At 42.0% G+C, this 16,494-nt stretch overlaps 1 protein-coding gene across 4 annotated transcripts in view; it reads left to right on the top strand.

Annotated features, from left to right (window-relative positions):
• ZNF2 (zinc finger protein 2) overlaps window positions 1-16,494 on the top strand; it is a 59,165-nt gene that overhangs the window by 290 nt on the left and 42,381 nt on the right. Inside the window, exons 1-5 of one of the 4 annotated variants that reach the window (XM_025868163.2) lie at window positions 23-140; window positions 9,332-9,402; window positions 10,635-10,761; window positions 12,828-12,941; window positions 13,450-15,317. In XM_025868163.2, the coding sequence (XP_025723948.1) occupies window positions 9,370-9,402; window positions 10,635-10,761; window positions 12,828-12,941; window positions 13,450-14,453 (1,278 nt within the window). In that variant the 5' untranslated portion in view covers window positions 23-140; window positions 9,332-9,369 and the 3' untranslated portion in view covers window positions 14,454-15,317. Of the gene's footprint in view, window positions 1-22; window positions 283-9,331; window positions 9,403-10,634; window positions 10,762-12,827; window positions 12,942-13,449; window positions 15,318-16,494 lie in introns of those variants that run through there. The other 3 variants (XM_025868164.2, XM_025868166.2, XM_073897373.1) reach the window with 3 other exon arrangements.

Genomic DNA, 16,494 nt, shown 5'->3' with positions numbered 1-16,494 from the left:
CTGAGACTTCTGGGGAATGGAGTCTGTGAGAAGGCCGAACATTATTGGGAGCGCAGACGTCAGAGCCTTCGCGCAGGCGCATTACTTTCCCGACCTGACGAGGCGCCGTCTTCCTGGGTCCCGAGCACTCTGTGCCGGAGGTGAGGGCTGGGTGTTTGACTTCGAGATGCGGAGTGAGCGCAGCGGCCGAAAGAAGGGGACACTGAGAACTTGGGGGAGGTGCTGTGGGAGTAGAACGGGGTGACGCGGGCGGTGCCAGCCTGCAGAGAGACTGCAGAGAGTGTAAGTGTGTGTGTATGTGTGTGTGTACACGTCCCAGCTCGGAGAGGTGCGGACGGAAAGTTGCCCCTCGCCCCCGATGTGTGCGTGTGTTCCGTGGACTCTGGGCACTGTCAGGAGTGATCTTTCAGCATACACCCACTATATTGCCAGATCCCAACTTTCAGGTGTAAGTTTGGAGCCTTCCTCCGCTCTCGTCCTCCTTCCCATAATGTGTGTTTAATAAATATGGGTGGAATTGACATTAAATCTGTGGGGACGCCTACTCCACCCCCTCCCTCTTTCCCAGAAAACGTCTCAGATTGTCTCGGTTAGCTCCCTGTCTTGGGCCTCCATACGAGGCCCTCATTTAAGGATGGATACATCATTTTTTAGACTACATCATTGAACATTTTTTTTTTAATTTTAACCATGGCACTTTAACTTTTAAGCTGGTTGGAATCCATTGTTGAAACCGATGGTTATTATTTAGCTTGCTGTCAAGTTTAATTCTAGAAGTAACTACATCTCTAAGATATCTATGATTTAAAAAAGGATATTCGTGAATTGAGTCTAAGAGGCAGTCCTTAAAGCTCTTGGCTTGACATATATGGTTATCCATTAAACCAATAATTAAAGCTACCTTAATGCCTAATGTGTCTGTTTCGGCTGTCACCATCATGCACAATCTTTTCTTAGTTCAGAGGAATGAATGGTAAAAGGAATGCTTTAATATCATTCTTTAGTTGCTAGGGGCCTTGATGAGGCGGAACCTTTCATGAAGGAGGTAGGATTGAGGTGAAAAAAGAAAAGGCAGGAAAGCAGCAGCAGAGCATTAGGCAGATTTGGGAGGGAGCTGATTTTAACTGGAGTGAAGTGTCAAGGAGTAATTGGGAGATTAAGGGTGGAGAAAACTACACTGGCATGACGATACAGAGGGTCAGGACAAAACACAGGAGGCAGAGTGGATTGTATAGTTCTGATCTGAAGACTGACAGTAATAAAACTATTTGGGGACAGTAATTCTAGAGGTCATGTCCAGGACTAGAGAGAGGAAGGGACTAGTGGCAGGGAGCCAGTTAGGAATGCATAGTAATCCTGACGCAAGTTGTTACAGACCTGAATTAATGGTGTCAGTGGTAGGAAAGGATAAAAATGAATGCAGAAGAAGGGTCAGAAGGACCTGGTAACTAACTAGATTTGGGAGGAAAGAGAGCAAGGTAAAAGTTTGAATTGGGGGCATCTGGGAAAATAATAGAACATCTGACAAATGTCAAGCTAGGGAGAGGGGTTAATTGGGGAGTTGCATAGGAGAAGATGTTTTGAGGTGCTGGCAGAATGCCTAAATCAAAATTTGCAGTCACTTGGAAAGGCAAGCTGAGTTTGGAAGAGGTATTGGGACTAGCCTGGGAACCATCTCTGTAGAGGAGGAAAATGGAGGGCCAGGTGGATGGACTTTCTGAGCGATAGCAAGAACATTGTACGAAGACAGAGTGTTGGACAGCGCCCAAGTTTCCAGGGCAAGACTGGGGAAAAGAAGCAGGAACTTGTCAGAACAATCAAAAGCAGCAGAGAAATAAAGATAAGGAGAAAACGACTATTGTAATTAGAGATGCATTGGTAATTTTCGAGCGTACAGTTTCAGGTGGTGAGGGGTGGCAAGAACAGAATAACATTCAAAAAGAGGAGATGGAATCGATAGGTGTGTGTCACCAAGAAGTTTAATCATGAAAGGAAAACCCAAATGAGAACTCTTTTGCTAGAGAGAGGCCATGGGATTCGGTGAAGAAAGTTTCAGATAGACGAGGGTTGTATCTGTTTGAGGATGTGGGAAAAGAAGCTACTGGTGAGGTGGGAGATGGTGGAGAAAGAAAGACTGGGTAATGCAGGGAAAAGATTCTGAGAGGCAACAGTAGTAGAAAAGGAGATAGGACACAGAGGACATTCAGGTAAAGACCCAGAAACGGAGATATTCTGTTTCATTGTCCTCACACCCCATGCTACTATGCACATAGCCGGTACTTGGACATATTTGTTGAATAGCAGGATGAATGAGTGGATGAATGGGTTGGTGTTGGGCAGTAGAAAGGAAAGCAATTTTCATCTGTTGAACAGACTGTAAGATAAATGCTTTACATTAAGTATTCATTTACTATTAATAACTCTCTGTGAAGTAGGTGTTAAGCAACTGGAGGTCAACTTTTAGCTTAAGTAATCTGCCCAAGCCTTCCCATTAATAATTAAATGCCTGTGGAATGCTTTTTACCACACAGACTGCCTCCTTTGGAACACACTCTTGTGAGTGTTCTTCTGAAATTGAATGGTAGCCATGGAGTTTTGGAATAGCTACGGAGCAAGGATGGGACAGTAAAAGCTTTCTAGGCAAGGGCTCATTTGAAGATCTAGAATAAGAATTTGAAGAGTTTTTTTTCCTCCAGAAATACTCTGAGAACCAGTAATAGGACAAGAGAAAACAGAAGTGACTCCATGTGAATTTGGTGGATTTGGGGAGCCTTCTGAAGCAACTGCCAAGGTGGCGGGGGGAGTCAGCCTGGCAGGGAGCCCATGGATAATGAACACCTTGGGAATATCGACTGCTTACTTAATGGCTGGGGAGCTTTTATGCTCACCACCATTTGTAATGTGTTCAATGCTCACTTCATGAAGTCATAATCCAATAAATAAAACTTTGAAAATTGTCTTTAAGGATTTAAACATTGAGCAGTTTCAACTACAATTTCAGATGTAGTTCCACCGATTTGTTCGAAAAGCTCAGATGCTTTAGACAACATATTCAAATACTTTGATTCCAACGTTATTACTACACTTACACTTAAACCTACTCTAAAACAGCAACAACATGTTGTAATTAATATTTTCATTATTTCTACCTTCCTAAGATTATAACATGACTTTTAGCTAATGCTAACACCTAGCATGTTATTCTATATGCTTTATATGTATTCTACTTAAGCATCACAATAACTATGAGATAGGTACTTTCATTATTCTAATTTTACAGATGGGTAAATTGAGACAGAGGTTGAGAAACTTGCCTAAGGTCATTACAGGTAGTAAGAGGCAGAGCTGGAATTTTATTTCAGGCAGTCTCTCCTGTATCTCTAAATACTAATTTACTCTCCTGTATCTCTAAATACTAATTTACTCTCCTGTATCTCTAAATACTAATTTGGACTTCTTACTAGGGCCCAAGAGTAATGTTTTAAGACCCTCCTGAGAATGGAGGAATCTTGACAAGCAAGGGAAAGAATGCTGTCTTAACTCAGCTTGCAGGCTACTGATGATGTCTTATTTGTTTCCATTTGTGTATATATCACTCTGCCTCCTCCTAACAAGATTCAAATCCCAATCTCTCCTTAGGTCAAAATTCTTTCTTTATACTTATACTAAACATGTTTTTCCAGTAAGTTTTTTTTAAGTTTTTACCTTTTGCGTAGGTTTTAAACATTTTTGCAAACTGGTGTTCACCCTCAAGGTGATATTCTTTTAAAGTTTTGCTTGGCCAGTGTTCAATAACCCATTGTCTAGTAAATATATATTGATCTGGTCTTCTGGTGTTTTTGAAAACTTAACTGTACCTTATTAGTATCTCATAACTAATAAGATGAGATAGTGGGCTCATCTCCTAAGGGAGGAAGAATTAAGTCTGCATGGTTACTTTGCCTCTTTAGAAGAGCTCATGCTCTTTCTTCCTCTCCCCAGCACTGATTAGACTGGGGTTTGTAGTTCCTGATTCTGGGATTACTTGGTTTATCCCCATTCCCAAGATTTCTTTCTTAATGCTTATGTGAATGGACACAAGTATATAACCTAAAGATACATCTGTACTTTGTGAATAGTCATACAATTAATAGGGAAAAAAAACAAAGTACTTATTTATATTACTAAAGGTATAAACATTGCCCTCTTTGTATTACAACCATTTTTAAAATAAATTAATTTTTCCATTTTGAGTATGGAACTCATGGTCTTTCAAAATTCATACTATTTCATTCAACAATAATAATTTTTATAACCTGGCCAGTGGAAGCCAGAGTCACCTGATTTTTCCTATCTAAAAAATGTGGGAACAGCTCAAACTCTAAATATTCCAAACTGTACTCATTAGCTTTCCCTCTAAACCTTCTTCTTCTCTGTTGCTCATCTCCATGAATGGTACCATTGTGCACACCGTTGTTCAGATCAGTGACCTGGAAGTCATCTTTACTTCGCCCATCACCCTCAGCCTCCACTTGCAGTCTGTTCTCTGTTCTTCTTCTTCTTCTTTTCTTTTTAAAGATGTTTTTATTTATTTGTCAGAGAGAGAGAGCACAAGCAGGGGGAGCTGCAGGCAGAGGAAGAAGCAGGCTCCCCGATGAGCAAGGAGCCTGATGCGGGACTCAATCCTAGGACCCTGGGATCATGATCTGAGCCCAAGGCAGATGCTTAACCCACTGAGCCACCCAGACGTCCCTGTTCTTCATGTCTTGACAGTAGTTCCCCTTCTGTCCATTTCTGCTGCCACTACTTTTGCAGTTTTCATCATTTTTCCTTATTTAATTATGAGATTCCTCACTGGTCTCCTTACCTCCATTCTTGCCCTCCTCTAGTCCCATTCTGCTATAGCCACCCAGAATGGCATGGCTGCCTGTGTCGAAGGTCCCCAAGATCACCCCACATTCAGGGATTTGCTGGAAGGACGTGGGGCTCAGCCTATAGTTGCACTCATGGCTAAGATTATGACCGTGATCTTGCAAGGATGTACAGCTAGGTCATATGGGGAAGAGACAGAGTCTGGAGAAACCCATATGCAGGCTTTCTTGTGCTCTCTCCCCGCCATGAGGGGTCCCACCATACACATCCTCTTCAGCAATGAAAATGCAACAACATGTGTGTGATGTTCCAGCTCACAAAAGCTCATTAGAGACTCAGAGCCCAAGTTTTTTTTATTGAGGGCTGGTTAGGTAGGCACCCTCTGCCTTACACATTCCAAAATTCTAGACCCTCTAGCAAGAAAGCAAGTGTTCAGCATAAATCACATTGTTTGCTCAAATAGTTTAGGCATAATGGACCACCCTTCTTTCTTAGGGAACCCTTCCAAAATCAAAGTTCCCAGACCCCAGCCAAGGACCAACCTGGCAAGTAGAACTTTCTAAGAATAGCTGTCTTGGATCTGCTGTAACTTTTCTGTATACCCCCATTCCTTCCTGTTATTTTTCCTGTACACCAAAGTAAATACATACTCATAAAAACAAAAATCAGGATATAAAGAATTATAAGAAATAGAATAAAACCACTTGTAATGCCACCACTCAAATTCCACTTACATTTTAGTATATATTCTTTTGGTCTTTTTTCTATACATATATGCATACACAAATAAATAATTTTAAGTACGCATTCTTCACTTAATATCTGTGAATTTGTTTAAAAAATTTTTTTAATAAAACATCACAAAGTTGAACTCTCCTGGTTATCTGTCCCAATTCCATATCCCTCCCTTGCCAGAGATAACTCACAATTTGGTACTTACTGTCCCATATAGATTTTTGTAGATATTATTTACCTGTTTTTAAGTTTGTTTTTTTTTAAGATATATTTATTTGAGAGAGAGAGAAAGAGCGTGAGCTTGGTAGGGAGGAGCAGAGGGAGAGAGAGAATCTCAAGCAGACTCCCCACTTAGTGTGAAGCCTGATGCAGGGCTCAACCTCATGACCCTGAGATCATCTAAGATCATGACCTGAGCCAAAATCAAGAGTCAGAGGCTTAACCGACTGAGCCATCCTGGTGCCTTGTTTTTAAGTTTTATATAGATATTACACAATAATTCTAAAACTTTCTTATTTTTTGCTCAGTAATTTTTGTGATTTATTATTAACACAAGACTCTACTTCTTAATGTATACTGTTCCAATACACATAAGTTCACACACATAAAATAACAATTTATCCTTCTGATGAACATTTAAGTTGTTTGCACTTTATCACTAGTGATCTTTTCCTCAGTGATTCGTAATGCCAGCTCAGCTGTATATCAAGTTTCCCTACATGTTTGGATATGTTGGGGGATTTTTTGTTCTAGTCTATCGGTCTATTATCTGTGTGCCTATTTTTTCATGAAAATAAAAATCACATTATAGCATAGAGGTTAAAAAACTGATTGACAGACCTGGGTTCAAATTCTACCTCAGCTTCTTTTAACCTTAACTTCCCTAATCTGTTAAACAGTACCATCCTGGGATCGAGCCCCGCATCGGGTGCCCTGCTCAGCAGGGAGTCTGCTTCTCTTTCTCCCTCTGCCTCTCCCCAGCTTGTGCTCTCTCCCTCACTCTCTCCCTCAAATAAATAAAATAAAATCTTTAAAAATTAATTAATTAAATAGTACCTACCTTATTGATTTGTGAATATGGAATTAAATTATCCTGAGAAAGAGTGCTTAGTTGGGACACCCGGTTGGCTTAGTCAGTTAAGCGTCTGACTGTTGGTTTCAGCTCAGGTCATGATCTAAGAGTCACGGGATCAAGCTCCATGTCAGGCTCCCTGCTCATCAGGGAGTCCACTTGTTCTTCCCCCTCTGCTCCTCCCCCTGCTTGTGTGCTTTCTCTCTCTCAAATAAATAAAATCTTTTTTTTTTTAAGATTTTATTTATTTGACAGAGAGAGACACAGCAAGAGAGGGAACACAAGCAGGGGGAGTGGGAGAGGGAGAAGCAGGCTTCCTGCCGAGCAGGGAGCCCGAACGGGGCTTGATCCCAGGACCCTGGGAACATGACCTGAGCCGAAGGCAGACACTTAACGACTGAGCCACCCAGGCACCCCTCAAATAAATAAAATCTTAAAAAAAAAATAAGAGTGCTTAGCACAGTGCCTGGTAAGTAGCAAATACTCAATAAATGCTAGTTATTATGAATATGATATTAAATGGTATTACAGTGTATGGATGGGCTAGATTGCAAATTATTTAATCATATCTCCTGTTTTAGAAACATAGGGTATTTCAAATTTTTCCTGTACTGTAAGGATTAAATGAGATAATACATGTAAAGTGCTTAAAAAGTTACCACATGTAACGCTCAATAAAGGTTAGTGTTAATGATGACTAAGGATATTCTCACTTATTTCCTTAGGACAAACTCCTAGGAAAGATTTGCTGAGCCAGAATATGTGTATTCCAAGGCCCTTTATACAAATTGCAATGATCTTTCTAAAACACAAATCTGATGATAATACTTCCATGTTTAAATTCTTCAGTGATCTCCTAGTCCCTCTTCCATATATGGGACCATACAAAGCTGTCCTTGATCTAGCTGGTCCCTGTCTACTTCGCCACAGCACTGCTCACAGCCTAGACCTCTGCCATTCTAAACTAGTTACAGTTGTTAATCTTGTCCATGTAAAGACCTGCCTCCTCGTTTTTGAAAAACTTGGTATTTTTCCTGCCCAGAATGTTCCACCTCCTCTCCCAAATCAAAACTTACCTTACATCCCATTTCTGCCAAGGAGTCTACAGCCTCCTATGTGGGTGAGGCAAACCTCTGATGGGCTTTCATAGTTTGTTGTGGGTATCTCTTTATAGTACAGATCCATCCTATAGTGACACATTATTTGGGTTACTTGTTTGCCCTATGTTCTAAGCTATAAGCTTTTGGGGGACAAGGATAGTGTCCTAAAGTTTTTGTGTTTGGTATAAATAGTTGGTGCTGAATACATGTTGGTTGGATAGAAGGATGAGTGAATAGTAAGGATCAATACCCATATCCCCTTGACTGGAGGAGAGTAATCAGTGAGCCACCTCTTTGCCTCATCCTTCCTTGGGACCACACTTCCCATCCCACTCATGACTCCTGGAAGTGCTTGACTTAACTGTGTTTAATTAGACTCTTGACTGTGGGAAACTGAGACCTACTCAGCTAACTCAAATAAAGGGAGTTTAGTGATAGGATTCATGCCAAGCCTAAGAAGGTTAGAGTGTTACAGCAATCCAAGAATAAATAAGACTGGTCTAAATGCAAATTGGAGCCCAGGGGTGGTACTGCATGAATTGAGGGACTTCAAAGCCAGTAAAAAACTCTTAGGTCTTTGCTCCAGTGCTTCACCACTAATGTGACCAGGCTCTTCTTCCCCACAGCCTGTGTCTAGTCTTATCAGTTCATGCCTTCCACAGACTCACGGGTTCTGCTTCCTGGTAACTTTGGTTCCCCTGATCCTCATGGCTACTTCCATCCCTTATGATATTCTTTTCAGCTCATCGCCCACCTGTTGTCCTAACATTTCTTAGTTTATATTCACCTTTTCAAGCTAGATCACATCTCAGTCTACTACCTGAGGCCTACATCAGTGTGGCTCCAGGAGTGAGACACAGCATCACGTGGAACAAAACATGGTTGCCCAATGGCTACTCCTTTAGCACAGGGCTGCAAATGGGGTATTTTTCCCTTAAAGAGGCTATGGGTGGGACGCCTGGGTGGCTCAGTCGGTTAAGCATCTGCCTTCGGCTCAGGTCATGATCCAGGGTCCTGGGATTGAGTCCCGCATCAGGATCCTTGCTCAACAGGGAGCCTGCTTCTCCCTTTGCCTGCCACTCCTTCTGCTTGTACTCTCTCTCACTCTCTGTCTAGCAAACAAATAAATAAAAATCTTAAAAAAAAAAAAAAAGAGGCTATGGATATTTACTTGACATGTCTTTCCATATAGTCATTTATAAGATTTCTTAGACTTTTTATCTGGTAACATCAGGGCAATATTGAATGTGAACTTATAAATACAGTATAAGCTTCATATGTTCTTGATTCCCAGGAACAGAACTCTTCTTCTGGGATCATGGTCAAACCAGCACCCCCTTGTGTCCTGACTAGCAATATCCATGGCCTTTCATTCCAATTCTGGGTTGGGGTGGTGTTGCTCCTGGCCTTGCTTTGCTTTGCCTTCCCTTTTTGTAGGGTATTAAGAAAAAGAATGAGTATATAACTCACTGGTATTTGCAGATTTCTTGCTTTATGGGTCGGAAAACTACAAACCGTCTAAGACTGGTCTTTCTCATACCATCTTTCCCATCCCACACCTCTTCTTCATTAGGACTCTGCCCTTTTCTACAAGGAGAGCACACAGGAGGAATGGCTGCTGTGTCTCCGACTGCCAGGTGCCAGGTGAGGTGGACTTTGTGTGTCTGAAATACTCTGTGAGTCTCCAGATTGCAACCACTCTTCTTTCTCTATCCGGAAGCTTCTTCAGTCAAACCTAGCCAGGTGAATGAAGGGCTCCGGAGGGAATGCATCTTTCCCATTTGACTTGTGGTATCCATCAGTGACCTTTTCTTGCCTTGAACATGTGCCCATTAGCTTGTCACCAGGCACATGGCCACTGTGGCCTTGGCTCTGAGAGCTTTTGCCTAAAAAAATGAGGGTATAGGTCAGCTTGGATGGTTTGGGGAACAGTTCTAGTCCTGACTTCCCTTCAGTGCATCCCTCTGAGAGCAGATCCCATGAAAGTGCATCTCTCTGAGAGCGGACCCCAAGTATTCCAGGAAGTGTTGGATTAGGCTGGGGAACATGACACTTGCTGAAGAGCCCCGCAGTGAGGTGGTAAGAGTCCCGAAGAGAGATGAGTGTGGGTAGAGACATGGGGCTTGCCCCATTCCTGCCTATGGACCCAGAGTCTTGAATTCTATGCTCTGGCTTATAACTTCAGCAGGCACACTGGAGACTCATCTGGGGTTTTAGGACTGAGGGTAAAGATGCAGTCTTATACAATCACAAAGCATTAGCATGAAATGAGGGGATCCGAAGGACAACCTAATCAACACCATCATTTTAAGGATTTGTAAAAAAACCCAGATAATGGGTGGAATTCAAATAAGGTTGTAGATTATAGTATAATATCAATGATATTTTCTTGACTTTCATTACTATACTGTGATTATATAAGAGAATATCCTTGTTTTTATAAAATTGCATAAAATATGAGTAAAGAGGCACCATGTTTGCAGGTCACTCTCAAGAAGTTGAAAAAGATAGGATAATGTGTATATACTGAGAGAGACAAAAAGATAAAGCAAATGTGGAAAATGTTAACATTTGGGGAAGCTGGGTGAAGGGTGTACATAGGCTTTCTTTGTTCTGGTCTTACAAATTATCTGTAAGTATGAAAAAAGAGCCCCTGACATTCACAGGCTCAGCTGTGAATATAAGGATTATGACCAAGAACTTCATGCCTCAGGGAATTATGCCACTTACCCCAAGTGCTTCAAAGCCCTACTTTATCAGAACCATTTCACTTCCCCTCCTTCCACAACCCCAGGGCTGTCACCTTTATGACTGTTTTGTCTGGTCCATATAAAGAGAAGGGTTATGAGTAAGGGACAATGTGATTGTGTTTCCAGGAATCAGTGACATTCGAGGATGTGGCCGTGATTTTCACAGATGAAGAGTGGAGGCATCTAGTCCCTATTCAGAGGGACCTCTACAAGGAGGTGATGCTGGAAAACTATAAGAGCATTGTCTCATTGGGTAAGGAGAACTTCCCGTAAGAAGTCAGACTCTGTACTGTGTTAATGGGGGGTTGAGGGGCCAATAAATGATACCTCTTCTCCCACCTGAGTTCTGAAGCACCAAGAGACAAGATGGAAGAGTAGAAGGATATGGCTTAGGTGAGCTTCTTACTCCTGAACCCCAGCATTGGACAGACTTGCTTCCTGAGCCATAGGCAGGTTGTACAACCCCAGCCTCCCCCGCTCAGCAGCCTGTCCCTACAGTACAGGGGACCCACTCTCCAAAGGGGGAAAGGGGCAAACAAAAGAAGCTGAGTTACATATGTCCAGTTCCTCCCCCAGCTCATCAGTCAGGTAACTTACTCAGCTCCATCCAGAGGACTAAGGGTGCCATCTTGTTGAGAGAAAATTTCTCCTCAGAGAAGGAGAGGAGGGAAGGGAGAAGTGTTTCCCTTTAAAAAGAGGGCAGTAGGGGTGTAGAAATACAAGGCTGTGCCTCAGAGTAGGTCACTAGAAATGAGTTTGATTTTGAATATTTATCTTAAGTGTGGTCTTAGAGAGAGGCCCGCAGAAGGCACTTTGCTGTTATTAGAGACTTGTGTGACAAAAGGAAAATTAAGAATGACTGCTGACGGAGGTGCCTGGCCGGCTCAGTCTGTAGAGCATGCAACTCTTGATCTTGGGGTCGTGAGTTTAAGCCCCACACTGGGTGTAGAGCTTACTTTAAAAAAAAGTAAAGAAAAGAAAAAGAATGCTGGTGTGAGATATTCATGAGAAGTAAAGGTTGGGCTCCTGTACATAATGACAACTTCCTAGGAGCTTCCAGAATAAGAGACTGAGAGAGTGTGCAGATTCAGAAACAGGTGTAAAATAAGCAGCAGGTGGCAGTCAAAGGAGTCACACTGCAGATTTTCTATGAGGCAGGTCAAGAATTTAAATAGGCCACATAGGAAAAACAGGATGGAATGTTCAGGGAGCATTAAGGGAGACTGCTGAGCCTTTGTCACAGACTTTGGTGGGATGAAATATTGGGGAAAATAGAATTCCTAAGATCAGAAACAGGAAGCCATAGGGAGGCAATGGATGTGGCCGATTTGTCAGCAGATGGTCAGCATTTAAGCAGATAGGTGATCCCTGGGCCCAGTAAGAAAGTGTTTCTCTTTCCCAAATTGGGGGCCCCAATGCAAGTTGAAGTTTAGACTTCAAGACTACTTCTAGGATAGATTCTATTTCTTTAAATAACCAAAAATGGATAGATTCACTTAGAAATTCGTCCCAAGCAAATAATAAGATCAGCAGCCCCGGGTATACAAAAATGTTCATCACATCATTGTTTGTTAATAGCAAGACAGTAAAAACAGTTCTGAATGTCTGTCAGCAGGAGATTAAATAAATTAGATTATTCCATACAGTTAACATCATGTAGACATTAAAGTGGTGATGTAGATCTGTGCTAATTGAAATAAAATAATATTTTGTTTATTATGTGAAAAAAAAATCAAGTTTACAAGTCAGCATTATTTTATAACCCAGTTTTTAACAGAATGTATCTATAGGTATCTTTCAGTTTCAAAATGAATAGAAAGAAAAAATGAATACAAAGTACAAAAGGTGATTTTTCTTTTTATTTCTACTTATCTCTAATTTTCCTACAATGAACAGGACCCACTTGTATAAATAAGAGCTTAATACCAAAGGGTAAACCAACAAACAAAATTACACGTTTTTCACTCAAGATGATCTGTTTTCATTCTTATCTTCCCTGAGCCAAGGACTGTTTCCCACCATCCTACCAGTGCTAAAGCTATGACATCCCGTTCACTTCAACGGGGAAAATAAACACATCAATTCAAATGGATTTTATCAACTTTTTGACCAAGTGCTACTTGTTCCTTTTTAGAACCTCAGTCTTGACCTCCATTCTGAGTTTCCCTCATCCTTTTGCATTACTTTGTACTCTGCATTCCTGGCGTGCACCGTCTGCCTTTCCATTTTCTCTCAGAAAGATTTGGAGGTTGGGTTTAAGCTTTGGAATAGTTATGTATTTTCATCACATACCTGGCTTGTTTCTTTCTCCCTGAGCAGGACTTCCAGTTCCTCGACCTGATGTCATTTTTCAGTTGAAGAGAGGGGATGAGCCTTGGATAGTTGATCTTCATGGATCTGAGGAGAGAGAATGTCCAGAGAATGTCTCTCTAGGTAACTGTGTATGAACAGGGCAGGGCAGAGTTTTGTTTTGTGGTTGTTATTTGGGTGTGTGGGAAGGAGGCTTGGGTACCATGTTTTTCTCACATTCACATCTTCTGCTTTCGTGTTTATTCTCTGTCACCCACCGCTTCATTTTTTTCTCCACACCTGAAAGTGTTACTCATCTTTATCCACCGAATGTTATTATTCTGTCAGATCTGTCACGTTGCCCATTCACACTTTGATATTCCTGTTGCCACCGTCCCCCCCACTTACCATATTCTCCTAATTATCCTGGCCATGCGCCCAATGGAAAGTCTTCTCTCTTCTGAGCTGTCCACTGTCAGTTCTGTTCCCTTTCCAAGTCTCAGTCTTCTCCCAGTGCAAAAAACTGTCTGTGGGAGCAAGTGGGGCGGTTACCATACACTACTGTTCCAATTTATTGTAGCATCTCTTCTTTCTGCTGTAGTAGTTCCTACCCCAGGAAAGAAACTACAACTGTATTTTCTGTCCATTCCAGACTGGGAGACTAAGCCTGAGATTCATGGTGCTTCAGAAGAAGAATCAGAAGGAACAGCGAGGGGAAAGCTTGGAGGAGAAGTTCCTGTGTGTCCTAAATTTGAAGCTCATGCACTGGAGGATGAGTCGGAAGAAGGAAAGGAGAGCCCTGCCGTCCAGACCTGCAAGAAGTCCCTTTCCCAGAAGGAAAGCTTGCAGCAAGGGTCTACCCCTCTCAAGAAAATTCTCACTAAAGAGAGAGACCAGGAATGCAGCCACTGTGGGAAGACCTTTTTTGACCACTCATCCCTTATCCGCCACCAGAGGACTCACACTGGAGAGAAGCCCTATGACTGTCACGAGTGTGGGAAGGCCTTCAGTCACAGGAGCAGTCTCAGTAGACATCTGATGTCTCACACTGGGGAGAGCCCCTACGAATGCAACGCGTGTGGGAAGGCCTTTTTCGACCGGTCATCCCTAACTGTCCATCAGCGAATTCATACTGGAGAGAAGCCCTTTAAATGCAGCGAGTGTGGGAAAGCCTTCTTTGACCGTTCATCCCTTACCCGACACCAGAGAATCCATACCGGAGAAAGCCCTTATGAATGTAATCAGTGTGGGAAAGCCTTTAGCCAGAAGAGTATTCTTACTCGACATCAGCTCATCCACACTGGCAGGAAGCCTTATGAATGTAATGAGTGTGGGAAAGCCTTCTATGGTGTCTCATCCCTGAACAGACATCAGAAAGCTCACACTGGAGAGCCGCACTATCAGTGCAGTGAGTGTGGGAAAGCTTTCTTTGACCGCTCATCCCTTACACAGCATCAGAAGATTCACACTGGAGACAAGCCATATGAGTGCACCGAATGTGGGAAAGCCTTTAGCCAGAGATGCCGGCTTACGCGACATCAGAGAGTGCATACAGGAGAGAAACCCTTTGAATGCAGTGTGTGTGGGAAAGTGTTCAGTTCTAAATCGTCCGTTATTCAACATCAACGACGTTACGCCAAACAAGGAATAGATTGAGTTGGTGAAAGCTTTAGTCAAAGGACCTCCATAGAAACTCAAGATAGGTCTTCCCCATCATAAGCAAATCCATCCTTTGAGCATTCTACCTATTCTGGCTACTAATCTCCTTTTTCATCTCTGCTACCACAGTGTGAATAAACATTTTCTACCTACCATGTTATAGAACTGACATGGGATGCCAGAAGTTAGGATGTGACTCTAAAGGGTCGACATTTTGCGGAAGTTTGTCAGACAACAGGATAAATATTAGGAGGTGATCCTCAGACACGCCTCTTGTCTGTGGCCCCAGATATCACTGCACTTTAATAACTGGAGGCTTGAACAGGAGGGAAGGCAAAATTGGAGCAGCACTGTTGTTTCCAGAACAGTTCTTTTTATTGCTGTGTTCCTTTCTCTGGGAGCTTTTTTGGGCACCAACCTTGTTCTTTGTGTCCCAGCTTTTAGGTTCCTCCTCCTCCTCCTACTACTACTAGTTAGCACTTACTGAGTGCTTATTATGGGGTAAGCACTCAGCGGAGAGTTTGGGAAAGAGTAGATTATTTGGTCCTCTCACCAACCCTGTGAAGTAGAAGTAGGTACTATTACTATCCTTGTTTTACAGGTGAGCAAACTGAAGTTTATAGGTGTTAAATAATTTGCCCAAAGTGACACAACTAGTAAAAGGTGAAGCTAATCCTTGAATACAAGTCTACCTTCAAAGTCTGTTCTCTTAACCATTATGGTATATGGTTAGTTTAATAATTTATGTACATGTATTATCTCCTCAACTAGATTGTAAGCACTTGGAGGCGTGACTTATGTGTCTTTGCATCTCACACAGTGCCTTGCACATAATAGGTGCTCAATAAATATTTATCTGAATTAATGACTTTTCTACTTACTGAGTTCTCTCTATTTAAAACACCTCTTGGATGTCCATCCTGTGTCTGAATTTTCAGTCTACCCTACACCTTTTTCCTTTCAGGCTCCCATTACTGTGGTAGTCACTTCCTAATTTGAATTCTTCCCTCTTCACTATTGAACAGAGGTATGCTAAGCTCTGGTAACGCCCCCACTGAAGATTCATGTCTCACATAAAATCTGATGTGAGTCAGTCTGTCTTACTCCATCCTCATCATTTAGAACATGTTGCCTCTAAGGTTATCATGAAAGAGAAAACTGGAAGATATTTTAGGATATTTTTAAGGGCCATCACTTGTGTCCACATCTCATAAACCAGAACCCAGCACCAGAGGCTAGGAAAGTAAACAAGCACCTCAATATTTGGTTAACATCAAAAGCTTCTGTCACAAATTACATTTTGCACATTACTCTTAGACCAGTCTTTCTAAATGACCCCTTCCTGCTCATCATTGCCATACTCAAGACCTAAAATATCTCCCTGTTTAATGAAAGCTTCTCTGAACGTTTAAGGTCTGCCTTGATGTGATTCCACATCACTGAACTTTAAGTTCTGACTCCCTAAATTCTTCTATGCCCTGGGCCCAGCCCTATATTTTTATTTTATTAAAGGTCAGGGACTAGGCAGCTTTAACCCTAGGTGTCTGCATTCCCTTCCTAGTTGCTTGATGTGAAGCCTGGAAGAGGACTTGATTCTGAAAGGCTGTCTGGAATTTAGCTTGCCTGCATGAATCCCAGTGGACCAAGATGCATTTCTCCTGAGAGGTAAAGTCAGATTCAAGAAGCTGGATTGCCAAACAGAAGGCCCCCCCCCCCCCCAATCTACTAACAACCCTATTTGTCCACCTTTCTTAAAGCAGATGAGTGACAGGGAAGAATTCACATGTGAACTCTTGAAGCAACTTGAAGAAAAACACTTCAGAGAGTGCAGAATCTATCAGAGTGGATAATATCTGGTATTATTTAATAATGTCAAGTAGAAAATAAAAGGGACTATTGACGAACTTTTGACCAATGACTATATCTGAGAGTTCTGAATCTTCAATTTATTCCCCTGTTAAAAGTAAATTGAGGATCAAGTATTTCCCCAAGATATTCTGCCATTGTCAGCAAGATGAGACTAGAACAAATTCAGAAT

This window comes from Callorhinus ursinus, unplaced genomic scaffold, assembly GCF_003265705.2.
Source record: "Callorhinus ursinus isolate GAN/ISIS: 27379988/994484 unplaced genomic scaffold, GSC_fseal_2.0 scaffold10, whole genome shotgun sequence".
Classification (NCBI taxonomy): Eukaryota; Metazoa; Chordata; class Mammalia; order Carnivora; family Otariidae; genus Callorhinus; species Callorhinus ursinus.
The sequence above is the reverse complement of the archived record's forward strand: the minus strand, read 5'-3'. Positions and strand labels throughout refer to the sequence as shown.